We start from the raw sequence: 16,099 nt of genomic DNA on the forward strand, positions 1-16,099 counted from the left end.
GACTTTTAAGTATCAAAGCATCAAGAATATTTAGTTAATTCATGTGAGTTGTCATACATATGCATTATTTTATAAAATTACTAACCCCACTTGATTCTTCGAATCAAGTGGATTATATTTGACATTTTTTGGTTAGTAAGTTCAGAAACAGGTTAAGACAACCAAAGGAGGACGACAAGAATCAAGAGGAGTTGGCAAAAATTCAAGAAGAAGAAAATTCCGAAAATGCCCCCGGGGCATGTGTTAAGAGAAACCTATAAATACTCTCTTGAGAGTTCATTTTGAGGTTGTCCAGAATTTCCACCTGAACAGGCTAGGGCCTGGAGAAGAAGAGTTCTGCACCCTCCAAGAGCTGATGAGCATTGGAGCTAGAGAGAAGGAGCAAGCTGAGGAGTAGTTTGGGCTAGACGACCTCCACCTCGCCGCAAGGATCATGACACAAGGTTGGAGTGATTTCCCAAGTTTCAGAAACTGTGTAATTCTCTCTCTATTAGACAATCTAGGTTGGGTTGGAAGATTCTCACCAGTGATCTTCCAACAATTCCAACTGAAATTGTTCCTCGTTTTGGTTTGATTTCAAGTTTATAGTTTGTTCAATTCCATTCTCTCTTCGTTTCTCTTCAAATCGACTATCCATTCATCACACCCAGTTCAAGTTTTGCCCCTTCAACCGCAGCTTCGTGCAGCCTAGCTGCACACCGCACAGCCGTGTGCAGCAACGCCGCGCCCAGCCAAGCCGCACAGCAAGGCCGCGCGCAGCACAGCCGCGCGCAACCAAAGCCGCGCGCAGCCAGGCCGGGCGCAGCACAGCCGCGCGCAGCCAAAGCCACGCAGCGCAGCAAAGCGCGCGCGCAGCAAGCCGTCGCCTTTGGCCAGCAGCAAAGCCACGCAGCCAGGCCAGCCAGCAGCGCGCACAGCAGCGCAGGCCAACACCGCGCGCAGCAATTGCCGCGCACAGCATTTGCCGCGCGCAGGCCACGCCCGCGCGCCGTCAACGCCACGCGCAAGTTGACCCCATGTGCACGCGCGCAGGGTGTTTGGTAGTTTGCCAAAACCACAGGCTTAAGCCTGTGAAGGAAGAAACACCCTTTAGGTGTTAGCTCCCTTAAGCCAATCCTGAAACAGAGTTCATTAGTCTACTGAGAAATTACTTTACATATCTCTCCTGAAGAAATTCCCTGAATTCTACTGAAGATAATTTCTCTGATTGTTAGGATTGATACAGAAATCTGATAAATTAAACTGCATTGAAAAGGAACTACTGTTGTTTTATATTCTCCCTGTGGATCGACACCTTACTCGCCCTAAGGCTGTGAGGTTAAAAAATATTGTTGCATAAGCTCAAATCCTCACACGATTGACCAGTCAATAACCAGTAAAAATACCCATAATTTGAGCTCATCAGTACTACACCACTCACTGGGAATTTAAAGCTGACTCATTTGGCTATCAGGTCATAAAAGATAAATTTTGGTTTGGTACTTCAAGGGAGCAGCTAGAGTGGTGTGGGGGTGTGTCTGGCTTCTATTCACTAACCCCTCAACTGCATAGTGAAAAGGAGCATATGAAATTCAAGTGAAGCATTCCTTTAAAAAAGGGGTAAGAAGGAAAGAAATCAAGGAAAAGCATCTTCTCCCCCCCCCCCCGTTTCCTTATTATGGACGTGCTCTAGAAAAAGCTGGCCACAAAGACACTGATCTCCAAATTTCAAGTTATTCTTTTAAAGTATTCCCTCTTTGTTCACCCTCTTCGTTCCGTAAAAAATGATTGAGCCTGGTGAAATTTAAGGATCCTAGTTTAGGAAGAGAGATTGAGACCAAGCGTGATAAAAATTAAAACCCTAGGAGTTAGCTCTTATCTATTCCTATTCTTCTTCATCCATTTCCTTGATTTTCCTCCACTTTCTTGCTCTATTCCCCTAGATTAGAACTGTTTTCTCACTAGAATATTATAATATATCGTTGTTACGTTCATCTATATACATAGTATGTCTCTCTGAATATTCATTAAAAATCTCCCAATTCTTCCTCTTCGTGCTCGATATCCTCCATTGGTTCATCATTCCCATATCTTCTGCCATAGAGGTAAACTAACCAACCCCTACTGGCATAAGCTTCATGAAAAGCCACACACTGTGTCCTCCATCCTCTTCAAGTGCGACCACTTTCCTGAAACTTTATGGAGAGAAATCTCTCCAAGCTTTGCTATATTGTGGCCATTTTGGCCAAGTCGGAAAGAGGTCACAAGGATCAGTCTTTCATTACATTCCCCATGATCTAACACCCTGATGCCGGACGTCGTCTCAACGGCGTCCGACCGTCACCGAAGGAAGGAACTCGGTGTCGTATCGCTAACTAATCGGGTTACGTCCACGACGTCAACCGATGGATATGCGGAGAACAGAAATACATGTATGACGATAACGAGGACGATGGTTCTACAACGGTACGTGCAATGCGCCGACAAGCTATGAGAGCCAACCCGGAGCGGGACGGGTCGCCAAGCTGGGTCGGACCAGCCTCCAAGTCGCCCGAGGTGGGTCGAGGGCGCCGCCGCCGTCGAATGGGGTAACTCCCACTGGAATGCTCACACGCCGGGCGTCCCACTCGCACGGACAGGTACGACGCTCGTCTTTGTTTCGTCACTCCCTCAATCTGTCCCACTCACCTATCTAACCCGAGCGCGGTGGAGGCAATACGAAAGAATACTGACGGAAATAAATGACGTAAAGAGGCTAGGGAAAGCAGGGTACCTTCGTCGCGCTGGCGACGGGATTTTCGCACCAACTGGTTCCGGAGAGGAGTTGCGGGTGCGCCGGAGGTTGACTGGAGCGGAGGAGCGGTTGTGCGCAGTCAGCGCGAGCGATGCAGGAGGCGTGGTCGACGGCGGTGGGCGCGATCGGCGTGGCGGCGGCGCGCGGTTGGTCTTGTGCGGCGCGCGCGCGGTGCGGCGCGCGCGTCGCGCGCGCGCGGCGGCATGGCGCGGCGCTTCCTCTTTCCCTCTCCCTTGCTCCTCCTCCTCCCTTCTTCTTCTTCCTTCTCCTCTTCTTCTTCTTTCTTCTATTCTTCTCCACGACCTGACCCTTCTTCTCAAAATACCATTCTTCAAAAATTTAGGTCAAGTGAGGGGAAGCGCCCACCTCTTCCCCTTATATATGGGTGAAGATAGGCCCTTCCTTAAGTCCAAAAACAACAAAACAAAACAAGGAAAGGAAAGGAAATAATGAAAACGGGCTTGTCAGGCCCAACATAAAAAGGAGAAAGAGTTCCTCATATGGATCCTTCCCCGCTACACGACAACACGATAAAACCGAAAAGCTATAGAATAAGGTAACCGAAGGTGTCGGTGTGCTCCGGTGGTCGGCGTCCGCGTCATGCCGAGTAACGGAATGCGGGATCCCGTGTTGCTGCGGCGGCTCGTCGTGGTGGCTGGACTCGTCTCGGTGGCGAGCTGGGTAGTGCCGGCTCCTCGGGTGCTGGGTCGGGGAAGTCCTGCTGCTCCTCTGCTGCTGGCTCGATGACGTCCGGTGGTGACGCGCCATCACACCCACTTCTGCACACTGCAGATAACCAATCTATGCCTCTTCCCACCTGACGCCACTCATAACACAAACAAAAGCTTTTAGTGATGTATTATTTTTCAATTTAAAATATTATTAAACTTAGGAAACATTATTTTAAAACATATTGAAGCATAGTCCTCCATTTATGCAACAAATAAAAATTATATAGAAAAAAATAATGTAACACAAAATCCTAATGTATATATTTTTCATTTTAAAACCTATTTTATCATTTAGAGGCCAATAAAAACTAAGAAACTAGACTCATCCCTCCATGTTGAGAAACTTATTTTGTATATATTAATTAAATGTAAATTTTATATAAATATATTTTTGGATTTCTAAATTTAAAAAATATCAAGAAACACCCCAAATGTTTTTAATTTTCAAAGGTATTTCTAGACCATATTCAAAACATAAACAATCTATATGCAATATCTTTGGTGTTTAAAGTCTAAGGAGCGATTACACAATTGTGACTTGACCCAGCCAGCTTGATAGTTAGGTATAAAACCATCCAGATACTCACACATATCAATTTAGACAACGCTTTACCTTAAGTGATTCCAGTATCTATATTTAGTTTCTTCACATTAATGTTACTAAGATCTACCTTCCACACCATATTTAATTGTCCTTCTTAAATATCTTATGAATTGGAATATATGGGATACGTCTATAGAGATTAATAATCAATTTACTTATGCGTGGATTTAATGTTACTTCATTAGAACCATTCTTAGTGCATAGTAATCAATATATGTATTAATAAATGTGTTAGGGGGACGTGTATTGTTAGATATGTAACTGGCTTTCAGGCTTTAAATAATTCCATCTGCATCAAGCAATCCCCCTCCCTTTCCCACCCAATCCATCCACATCAGGCCACACAAACCAAGAACAAAAATATAAATAATCTATTTTTTGTTAATAATTTAATTGAATCTTCTTCAATATTCATAAAATTGATATCATGCTTGAGGTATCATGCATATTTTATCACATTGTTTCCTTGAGGAAATGTGTTCCTTATAAATCCTTATTCGAACGGCATAAAACATGTAGTATTTCCATATGGTAGTGACGGTGCCTAATATAATCATGTTTCAGACTATATGAACCATTTAATTTAAAAATTGATGCCAACCGATTTAAAATAAAATTCAAATAAAAATTTAGCCACATATCATGTACGGACTCAAATATCATCGCACCATTTGGGAATTATGTTAGGAGGCAAATGTTAATCAAAACTTAAAATTTTGAATTGATAAATTGCAAATGTGGATAGAGGATTTTAGGAACATCACAAAACCCCAAGATGGTCTCTAATTGTTTGCATGAAACTCTGATATCATTTTATGGAACTCTATTAAAAAATCCTTCCATAAAACAAAATACACAAATATATTCAAAATATAATCCGTATAAATAATTATGGCAATAAGGAAAATATTAAATGAAAATTGAGGAAGTCAACTGAAATTCAAATAAAATATACCTGAAATCATTTTAGTATTTTCCTACAGACCAATGCATAAAAAAACTAGATGATCTTTCAAAAATACGGCAACAATTTCAGAAATTAAGGTATCATGTACGTCATATTCTAATCACATTATATACTACTGAGTTCCAAATAAGAGGAAAGTGAAATTTTTAGCATCTTATGTAACTAAAATATGGGATTCATAATATCTATTTATATGCCATTCATTATCATTAGTCAGTTAATATGTTTTTCTCATTTTATATTATTCTTAGATGATGAAATATATGTCTAATGAATTTAATTAATATCAAAACTTTAATAAATTTAAATATTATAGTTTCCCTTGAGAGATTATTAGCCATTTTGAACTGTTAGAAATTTTTAGAATTTTTTGGTTTTTATTCATTATGAAATAACCATAAAACTAAACCTTTATGGTTATAAAGCTTTAAATTTTATGGTAATTAAAAGACCTCTAATCTCCATATTTTTTTGAATTTTAAGTTTGGATCACTTCTCATTTCAACCCTGGTTATTTATATGTACAAAATTACATCAAAATGATTTAAAGCCTATACATTGAGTGGATGACCTTGGACTCATCAACATGATAATTTTCATTTTCTGTAAAGTGACTTCAAATTTATTAAATGTTGATACATGGATTAATCTAATTTAAATTATCATATATAAAATATATAACATAAATGAGATAAAAATATTTTATAGCTTGACGTGAATATGAATTTTATGTGTAAGCAACTTTATTAGTATCCAACGAATAAATATAAGTTGACATGGCATCTACATATAAAATTTTACAAATATAAAACTCCAAAATCGTATGGATAAATAATAAATAATTTGGTTTTGTATATTCATCATCATAGAATGTAACAATATGATTCTACGACACATATTTATATTATAGTAGTTTTCAAAATATGTTACCCTCTTAACTGCATTGTCACATGCCTCGGGCAACAGCTAGGTATCAGCTTTAACCAACTATTATTTATATATATGTATTTGAAAACCACATTTACTATGAAATTTGGTCTAGCTATATATTTATGAGTATAAATTGGATGGTGTTCGAGTTGATGGTTTTTTATAAGGTTCAAAGTTAGAACTATGAACCCTTGATTAAATCACACAATATTTTTTTTTTGTAGTTGTCTACAGGGTAGATTTAAAAGAATATCGATCTTGACTTTAAATTTAAAAATAACCTTTTTGAGACTTAAAAGTAACCTCACAAAAAATTGACATGATGTCTGTATTATAGGGAGGATTGACCTTAAATTCATCCAATGATGATTATGTTTCTGATTCCCCGAATATTCTCTGTGAACTCCAAAATAGGTGTGGATCTCAATTTTCTGATTAAGAATTATATAGCTGAGAGAGTAAAACGTGGTCTAGAATTAGCCTTATAGATGGTCAAAGCATTTGCAATTCAACATCATGGGTTTTGAAACATCTAGGACAGATATTATGGATGCATGATCTCTCTCTCTCTCTCTCTCTCTCTCTCTCTCTCTCTCTCTCTCTCTCTCTCTCTCTCTCTCTCTCTCTCTCTCTCTCTCTCTCTCTCTCTCTCTCTCTCTCTCTCTCTCTCTCTCTCTCTCTCTCTCTCTCTCTCTCTCTCTCCCTCATAAGATTTTGGCTTCGCCTAACCAGATAGAGATATAATCTTGAAAAAAAATTCACCTACTGATTGGGGTTGGGTGTCTTGAAATTGAAGAGTTTTTAAATATTTTCATAGAATCCTGAGGAAGAAGGTTGTCCCTTGTAATGATAGACATAGATGAAGGTGCTTTAGGCTTCAGAAGACTTAAGGCTCGGAGAAGATAGCAGACCTCAAGAAACGTGATGGGGGGATAGAATCCAGTAGAAATAGGCCAGATAGCACATATTGTCCTTTTTCTAAACAAACTGTATGATGTTTCACTCTGGGCAGAGCAGTGTCATAGATCTTTCTAAGGGCATTGTCCGGTGCCAGACACGTTTAAAAGAGAGTATTAAAATATGTTAGGTAATGAGTCATGATCCCTGACAGATGGGCTTCAATAGTTGTTTGTTCGACTGCCCAGCCTCTCCAAGAAGTAAAAAATAAACCACATGACGAAAAACTATTGCAATCCTTGATTGGATTCCCTCGCAAGGAGACAACAGCCTAGTGGAAGAGGATGTGGCTCTGTTAGCCGGGACCGCTTTGGCAGGCATAATTAATTGAGGAATTGACATTAATCTTTAAAAGCATCTTAAATATTAATAATCAGGGGATTAACGATATCCTTCATTACATTTTCAAAGATTGTGGTTATTATTGATCCAATCAATAAAAAAATGAGTATACACTTGAAATGTGCAGGCATTTGTTTATTAAATACTTGTCTAGTGATAGAATTAATCCATCGAAATATATAATTGAAGCTATAAGATTGAAATTAAATTTGTAAGCACTTGAATCAAGTCCTCGTGCAGGAAAGTGTTTTAAGGCCGACTTGTTCCCACTTTGCCTACGAGCTGTCCTCAATCGCTCACATTAACGGTACGGTGGGCTCAGGACTCTCAATTGGATACTGTTATAAGGCCCACTTGTTCCCTTGCCTTGTAAGCTAACATTAATGATCAATGAGGTGTGGTCACAGTTGACCTACATGTTGATAAGACGGAGAAGATTCCAACATGAACAGGTTTTTTTCTCTTTCTGATGAAATGTAAAAATCGAAGCGACTCTGATTGGGTAAAAAAGTTTGCCCAACTAATCCCAGAATAATCTTTACAAATAAGAGTATCTAACAGTATTTAGATTTCGAATCTCAAAATTCCAATGAAAATTTGATTTTTATCTTTCGAATGCACGTTCTAAATACTATTTGGTCAAACTATATTAAAATTTTTAAATCCTGAATTTATTCATATTGAAATTGTGACCCCACAGTATTTTGAAATAAATTGGGAAATTAAATGCATTGACTAGAGTCGTTTCGTGATAACTCCAACTTTAGTTAATACAGAAAAACCGTAATATTATCTCCATTTCGTCAAAAACAGCATAATTTTCTTAACTTTTGAGGTTCTATTAAGAATTAATCTTCATGAGGAATCTTTCCTTAATGGACAAACATCTGTTAATAATCGAGATGCATGGTATAAACTGATTAATGCACCAACCAAACTGTTTCAATAATAAAATCTAAGCGGAGTACTTGGAAAACGAAACTAAAAGTGCTCATCTCCCGTAGGATGATATGAATAATAATAGCTTGAACAAACCCGTACTAAAGTTTGTGTGATAGTCGCTGGGCATTACAGGTGTGATGTGTCATTACATCCACCACCGGTTGTTCATTTGGTAATCACATTTTTCAACTTTTTCTCTTAATGTATACATCAGTCATCATTGCTGTAACCTTCTCTACAGTCACACGCCAACACGAACATGACAGACAACGGCAAATTACATCAAAAAGCTTTAAAGCTATAAGATCGAAATCAAATTTGTGGCGCGTATGTCTGGAAAAAATGCATCAAAAAGTATTTTATCAACTCAATTACATACCCAGTATTATTACGTTCAAGGCTTTACAGTTATATTCATCACACAGTTATATGGCCGCTTGTTGCGTAAGCTCAAACAATTTACCTTGAGCTGATCAAAGTACTCTTCTTAAAGAACGACGATCTCCTCTTCAGCCGGTGGACAGTTGCTCTGTTATACATTTGTCGTAACAAAGGAGACGCCTTCTCATTGAATTTCACTACAAGGAAGAAAATGATACGGTAGACTACGACCAGGAGGACGATTGCCGCTAAATCCCACCATTTTGAACGCCTAGTGTCTATCCCATACAGAACCTCGAGGGCTTCTGCACCGGTCATTCTCGGACGTCCTTCTTCCAATGGTTGAAATTCCATCCCAATTAAATCGTTCTTGTATCCGCCCTACAGAATCAACGTAAACTGATCAGTTAAACTTAATGCAATGTATTTAACCATTAGGTAGAGCAAAAAAGGTTAAGCCCTAGTAACTTCAACTCCAATTATAATTGCACGCAGCAACAGTGAATTAATCAAGTGTTCGGCACGATAAATGAGACATAACACGTTAATGGGATGGACTTAATCAAAAGATAATGTTTTTCCCCGAATTCAGGGCATTAAACATCAGGTTTCAGTAGATTATGTTTCTCCCTTCGCTTAGAAGAATCATCATGTATTTGTAAACCAAGGATAGTAATGTTTACATAATCCAAAAACCTAGGATGTCATTCAGTTTCTAAAGGATGGACAGAATTTAAATGCATTTATACATCCATCTCTGAACTACATACGCTGAGAGTAGACAAGATACTGTAAATAAATTGCATAATAACACGAGAAAATATCATAAATACCTGTAGCGCCCAAGAGCCGTAGCTGATGTACGACATGGGATATCTCCAGACAGGTTTTGGAAGGTCACGAAGCAACCTGAAGAAACCTGACGTCATCATCATTATTCCCTGTAAAGAGGAAGAACAGACCAAGGTAAGTGTCAGCCTCATGATAAATTTGTCGTAGAAAAAACTCAAGACTCTTCATTACCATGATACCAGCTCCGGTGACGATGCCCATCACAAAGTTGGGCACAATGGCTGCAATGATCATCATAAGGCTCTCGATTGAGGCAATGCTGGATAGAAGAACCAACGCAGAATAAGCCCAGTACACGAAACCCGGCCGAAACTTTGCCATGTTGTACGTGATGGCTGCTGTGCAGAGGCACATGACGAACAAGAAAGGGAAGGATGAAAGAAAATTAGAGAGGATGTAGACAGCGACGCCGTAGTGCCCGTTGCTCCGCTCGTAATAGAACACCTTCATTTCCTCAATGAACGATGGGAATCCTCCTATGGACATGAATGTCATAAAGCCAGAGATGAAACCACCACAAGCCGCTCTCGCCATGATGGAAGTGTAGCTGGAACCGACGTCGAAGAAGATCGTTCCCACACAGATGGAGACGATAATGTAGACGATGATCCTCAACCAGTAGTAGCCGAAATCTCTCACCATGTTCACAGTAGATCGTCTCGTTAACGTAGAGAGTTGCCTGAACCAGCTTGCCTGGCTTCCCTTGACAGGGTCCAATGGCAGGCCTCTCTGCGACGAGATAATGAATGTTACCCCCACTCAGAATATCTCACCAAGATGATTATTAGATGAATATTGATGGGCAGAATAATTCTCACGATGGCCGAGATTTCTTCGATTCGTTCTTGGACAATCTTAGCGTACTCTGATGTTTTGAATCGGCTGATAAGCATCGCCTTGATCTCTGTTGTGCTCAAGTTGGTCAGAGGATCAGCTGAGATTCCCACCTCCTAGAACACGTAAGAAAGAAATCATCAAAAAGAACTAAAAGAGGAGACAGAAAATAAAATCGTGAAAGAGCGCGTACCCTATTGCGTATCTGGAGGGAACCTTTGAGCGTAGCATTTACGTGGTCGAAGTCGGAGTTAACGCAGCGAAGGAAGTGGTCGGACGGGTTCCTTCTGCTGGGGCAGCGAAATCCTACTTGGGCAAAAAACTGCGGTCGTTGAACAACAACCTAGATTAGTACATCACAAATACGCCCGAAGAACTGAATCACATTACCACAGGTAAAAAAAAAACTTTCATTGTCTTTATTTATGTTGGACTATTAAGAGCCACCAAACCGTCCATTACCGTAGTTAAGTTGTCGTTTCTCAGTTCTCACACGCAAGTTTTGGTGTTAAAGGAAAGACTAACAAACATTCATGGAGACGAAACTGAATAAGGAATAACTATACGAATATAGTCGCATGCTGTCCACAACTGTGGCGGCGTCAGAATATAGGCCTACTATCTATTCTATCTGCCAAGTAAGATAGGGAACTTCAACTTTAAATGCAATAGCGATATGGCCGACCCATTACAGAGAGTACTTGGTCAGCGCTCTGAAAACCCTAGAGGTCAAATCAAAAACACCGCCACAACAGCGTAGAGTTTGAAAAATACGTTGAAAAAATGATGGATAACGATAGATTACTTACTACAAGTTATTTCAAACATATAATAAAACTAGTAATTGAAGAATGGCAGTCAAGACGAGTATCACACAGATAACGATGCATTGAGAGCCAAGTAGATGAACTTGAGGAAATGCGTAGAAAAAAGGGATAGCGATAGATTGCAAAATAAAATAATACAATAGCGGTCAAAACGAACATCGTGTAGTGCACTTATTTGAAGAGCGAGATGATGAACTTAAAGAACAGCGAAGAAAAAAAAGGGATAACGACAGATTTCTACCTACAGATTTTTTCTAAGATAAGTTAATAAAACAGCGGTCAAGACGAAGATCGTGGAGAGGCGCTTCTTTGAAGAGCAAGTCGATGTACTCATTAAATGACTATCGTCCCCCTGAATTCGGCGGGCAGTTTTAATTGCACCCGTCTGCAGGGCCAATCATCTATCTCCTCCAAAAGATAGATCTCGCCCACGCAGTAAACGTCGTTCGTTCGTTCGTTCGCCTCGAAACGAGCAGAGTCGGAACAGATGCCGATACCCACAAGTAGGCGCAGGATTCATGCGCACCAGTAAAAGACAGTAATTTAAGGCTATTTATTAGATCAGCTGCAGTCCGTGCAGGACGGACAGAACGGGACTGAACGGGTCTTCCGTCCATTCATCCGTTGAAGAGCTTGTCGTTTCGTCTCGTTCCCGTCCGAGAGTTGGACGTAACCGATGAGGAAATCACAATAGGATGACTGTAAAATACAGTGATGAATCTGAGTTGGAGCTTGTTTCATTACGGTTCCGGCTAACGGAATGGGAAGAGAGACGACGGTAAAATAGAGTATCGGAATTTGCAGCGGAGCTTGATGACAAAAGAACGGGTACCCGACGAGGGGTTCTGAGCTCAGAATTGATGACGGGCAGTAAAATGGATTGCGGGAACGGAGTTCGGAGTAAAAACCGGAACCAGTGATGGGTTTCTTTCGTTCGCAAGGAGATAAGGAATAATGACGGATACGGCGTACCTCTGTGGCGACCTTGGCGTCACCGAAGTAGACGGGCTCGCCGCTGGAGAGGAGGCAGAGATCATCGAATAGCGCAAAAACTTCGCTGCTGGGCTGGTGAATCGACGCGACGACGGTGCGGCCATCGCGAGCCATCTGGCGCAGCGTAAGCGCGACGAAGTAGGCGGACGCGCTGTCGAGGCCGGTGGTGGGCTCGTCGAGGAAGAGGAGGGGCGGTCCAGTGAGAATCTCGAGAGCTATGGCAAGGCGTTTCTTCTCACCTCCGCTTATTCCTCGGAGATGCCAGTTGCCAATTGGATGGTCCGCGCAGTCTACCAGACCCATCTCCTCCAGCGTGCTCTCTACCAGCGCCTTGACGTCCTTCGCCGGGACCCTTAGCCTGGCGGAATAGGCCACCGTCTCGCGTGCCGTCAGCGTTCCCAGGAACACGTTCTCTTGCGTCACGTATGCCTATTATCAACCGCCATAGGAAAAAAATCATAGATGAAGAATACGGATTTAGAAGAAGAGAGGAAAAAGGAAAAACAATCTATGAGAATCTAAAAGATAACGAAGACGAAGAAGAAGAAGAAGAAGAGTCTAGTAGGAGAATAGGGACAAGGACCAGAAGCTTGAAAAAGCAAGTAGAAGAAGTGGAATCTAAAAGAAGAGGAAGAAGAAGAAATTAAACGAGGAAAGCAAACAGAATAACACGAAGCCAGAAGAAGAAAAAGAAAGGAGAAGAAGATAGAATAATAGTAACGATAATACGAAGATCGAGAAGAAAAGAAGTTTCACATGAACACTGCATTAAGAGCAGTACCACGACACCGTAGTCCATCCTCCTCTGTCTTCCGTTCAAGAGAATATTCCCGGTGAGGAGAACATTGCTACTCAGCCTACCTGCGATTCAGCTCATACTAATAAACCAACACGAACACCAAACATAAACAACCATCGCCGGCAGCGATCTTACCGGAGAGGGAGTCAAGAAGCGTGGACTTCCCAGAGCCAGAAGGCCCCATGATCGCGAGGATTCGTCCAGGCACGGCGTACCCACTAAGCCCATTAAGCAACTTCCTCAACGGCTGATCCGCCGCGTACGTCGGCAGCACCGCCGTGAGATCTTGCCAAACCAAGAACCCCGTTCCGTCGGTCCACGTCCGACGGAACGACGACCACGGCGCCCCCACAAGGCTTGCGGCGGCGCCACCGTCTACCTCCATCGCCGCTACCGTTCCTCCGCTCGGCATGACTAACCTCACCGTTACTGCCTCCGTAACATTGTATTAATAGGAGGCAACGGGTAACCGGGCAAGGGAAGGTCGGCCGGGATTTTAAGGGTGAACCTCTTGCCCTTGACAGACGACACTTCGAAAACTACCGTGGCCGGGGATGTATTTATTTTCGTCGCTGAAGCCGGCCACTTACTCTTGCATCAACTACCAGAGAGACCAACGCCGCGCTCAGTTAATGCTCGGACGGCCGAGCCGTCAATCTCTCATTCCCCAAGACGTCCACGTCTCTATCCTTCAACAACACCTTGACCGGTCGCCTCGAATCTATCTGTTTGTCTCTCGCACAGCGATTCATTTTTCCCCGCCGTTTTATCTTTCTACCCGTCTATGGACCCATTTATTTATCATCCGAATATTTTTGTACTTCGTCTGTACATTTTTCTCATCCCTTAATCTCTTAACGGTCATCTATACCTATGTAGTTCATCGATTACGGACCCACTTATCTCTTATCCGAAATCTCACTTTATCTATCATTTGTATTTATTACCTAAATATAACCATGTCACTACCTCTCTATGATGTATGTGCCCTTTTATTCATCATCCGAATATACATGTACTCAATCTTTACTATTATATATAGATATATGATGGAGTATGAAGCCATTTATTGTCATTTCTTTAGATATCTATAAATTTATCAATCTGTATATACCTGTATATCAGCCCACCTGCCCATCAATTATCGACCCATTTATTTATAATCAGAAAACTTTATTTGTGTATATTGACGTCATTATTTCATTTAATATGTATCTACTCTTTGGAGTATGGACCCATTTATCTGTCATCCGAATATCTATACATTCTATGTGCGTACGCCTCTATCAGCGTATCATTTAACTGTCGTCTTTATATCTTTCTATCCATCGAACGGTCGACGATTATCCTTCCATCAATTTACTTATTCATCGACCGACTTCTTCCCCTCACAGGCTCACCTGACTTCCCAAATTTTACAGGTTTTCTTTTATTTTCCCACCCTAAATCTGCTTTCTATATCGTTTTGTGCATCTCTTCAAGTCTACACTCTCTCTCTCATTCAATTCTCGGCAGGTGCCCGCAGGCTCGACATGCGCAGGTTAACACGAGAGGCCCATCTTTGCAGGACCCCAATGCGAATCGCTCCACATGCCACCATTACTGCGGAAAGGTGGTTTTAGGTACGAATTTATCAAGACGTAGATTTGCGAAGTATTAGCGTTAAATACGGGCTCCCATCACTTTAAGATAGAAGTCCATATTTGGCAGTAAATCGCCCTTCACTCACTGTAGATGTCTGGAGATTTTTTTAATGGTAGCTTTGGAGATGGGAAATTTATAGCCGCTCTTTAATGATGTCTTTTGACTAGATTTAAAGCGACTAAGACAGCAAGAGAAAGAGGAAACTTCATGGAGGGGAAAATACCTGAACGTGGTTGCACAGGAGAAAACGGATGAAAAATTGCCTCCCAGGACCACCGAGTTGACTATCTTGATCTATTTTGATGCGCAAGGTCAGTGAGGTAGGCTCTCCAGCTACCGAGGAAGCGGAGATTTGACCGCACAAATAATCCGAGCACATAACATGGCAAGTTAGGATTGGTTTTGAACTTTTGAGTTTGGTTTTAATCTTGCGCTAAGAAAAGTCCATGAATTGACGTTTTTCTAACTTTAAAAGAGACGTGCCGTGGGGGGCGTAGGGTCAGTAAACTACCCAAGTTAAAGTATAGTTTAAAGGTCAAGAGCCTCTATTTAGATTCCAAATTCTGTGAACATAGTGAGATCAATCGAAGGTATGGCTTATTTCTAATTCTCCAAGAACTTTAATTTATTATGTAACGTCTGATTCCTCTGGAGTTATCTTCAGATTTTTAATCTCATCGCGAATGATCTGACCCACAATAACACACATCAAGGAACGGATGGTAGGCATCAATCTCATAGTGTGTGTGCGTCTATCTCGTATTGGCTGGAGGGGGTGCTGGGTCTTGTATGTTAATTACATCAATTGAACCCATTTTTTAGAATGTACGTGTTTTCTAGAAACTCATGGACTGTGTCAAATCAGAGAACATATGGGTGAATATAAATTTTATGGAAGCGAACAGGACTAGATCCAAATTTGTCTGCCACAAGGACGGGACGGCTTTTTTCATTCCAGGATGAATAAACTGTCCATCTGCAGTCATTGGAGGACGACGGGACAAATGTACTAGATTTTCATTTTATGATTTTTTTCTCATATATTCTTCGACCATACAGTTTTAGGTGACCCAAATAAATAGGTTGTGGGACAGAGATGAAAGCCACCCCGAACCGTGCAGTGCCCCACCCAGATGATCATGCACTGTAGGTGAACCTCATGACACCAAGTAGGTATAACTGGCAAATAACCATAGTTCTAAAGTTTAGACTTTTAATGTATAAAAAATTTCAGAGCTCTATAAGATTTAATGATGGCATGTTCTGCTAGATTAATCATTGCACAGAGAGATTAATTATTAGTAGTTCGTAGAAGAATGAATTATACAATATTCATGACAATCTTATTAGAACAAGTCATCTCAGTACTCTCAAACACTAAAAGCAAAATAAAAATATTTTATTCATGTTATGGTTCTTAACTTCAAGTATATTATGCTTCGAATGTTTGTTGCAAAACGTTTCTACAGATCTTGTCCCAGATGTGTCTACAGTGACATTTCATAGGAATTAAAAAGTGAAAT

General features: G+C 41.0%; 1 protein-coding gene and 1 long non-coding RNA gene across 2 annotated transcripts; one reads left to right on the forward strand and one right to left on the reverse strand.

Moving 5' to 3' along the window:
- Positions 1–8,580: 8,580 nt before the first annotated feature.
- LOC144706331 (ABC transporter G family member 15-like) lies at positions 8,581–13,470 on the reverse strand. The gene is made up of 8 exons (XM_078579234.1): positions 13,068–13,470; positions 12,915–12,994; positions 12,113–12,562; positions 10,507–10,635; positions 10,298–10,429; positions 9,651–10,208; positions 9,461–9,568; positions 8,581–9,008 (listed from the first exon to the last, which is right to left on the reverse strand). The coding sequence occupies exons 1-8, from the start codon at positions 13,342–13,344 to the stop codon at positions 8,706–8,708; spliced, it is 2,037 nt and encodes a 678-aa protein (XP_078435360.1). The 5' UTR covers positions 13,345–13,470; the 3' UTR covers positions 8,581–8,705.
- A 775-nt stretch (positions 13,471–14,245) lies between these two features.
- LOC144706848 (uncharacterized) lies at positions 14,246–15,031 on the forward strand. The gene is made up of 3 exons (XR_013582330.1): positions 14,246–14,353; positions 14,448–14,554; positions 14,744–15,031. It is a non-coding gene; the product is annotated as an uncharacterized LOC144706848 (long non-coding RNA).
- Positions 15,032–16,099: the final 1,068 nt, after the last annotated feature.

Source organism: Wolffia australiana, chromosome 8, assembly GCF_029677425.1.
Source record: "Wolffia australiana isolate 7733 chromosome 8, ASM2967742v1".
Lineage (NCBI taxonomy): Eukaryota > Viridiplantae > Streptophyta > Magnoliopsida > Alismatales > Araceae > Wolffia > Wolffia australiana.

Bases quoted from the DNA above. Each gene is read 5' to 3' on its own strand.
- LOC144706331 (XM_078579234.1), bottom strand. From the start codon at position 13,344: ATGCCGAGCGGAGGAACGGTAGCGGCGATGGAGGTAGACGGTGGCGCC. The intron at 12,563-12,914 runs GTACTGCTCTTA...GGTTGATAATAG, and splicing joins GGATGGACTACGGTGTCGTG to GCATACGTGACGCAAGAGAA. The intron at 10,209-10,297 runs GTGAGAATTATT...ATCTCGTCGCAG, and splicing joins TCGAAGAAATCTCGGCCATC to AGAGGCCTGCCATTGGACCC.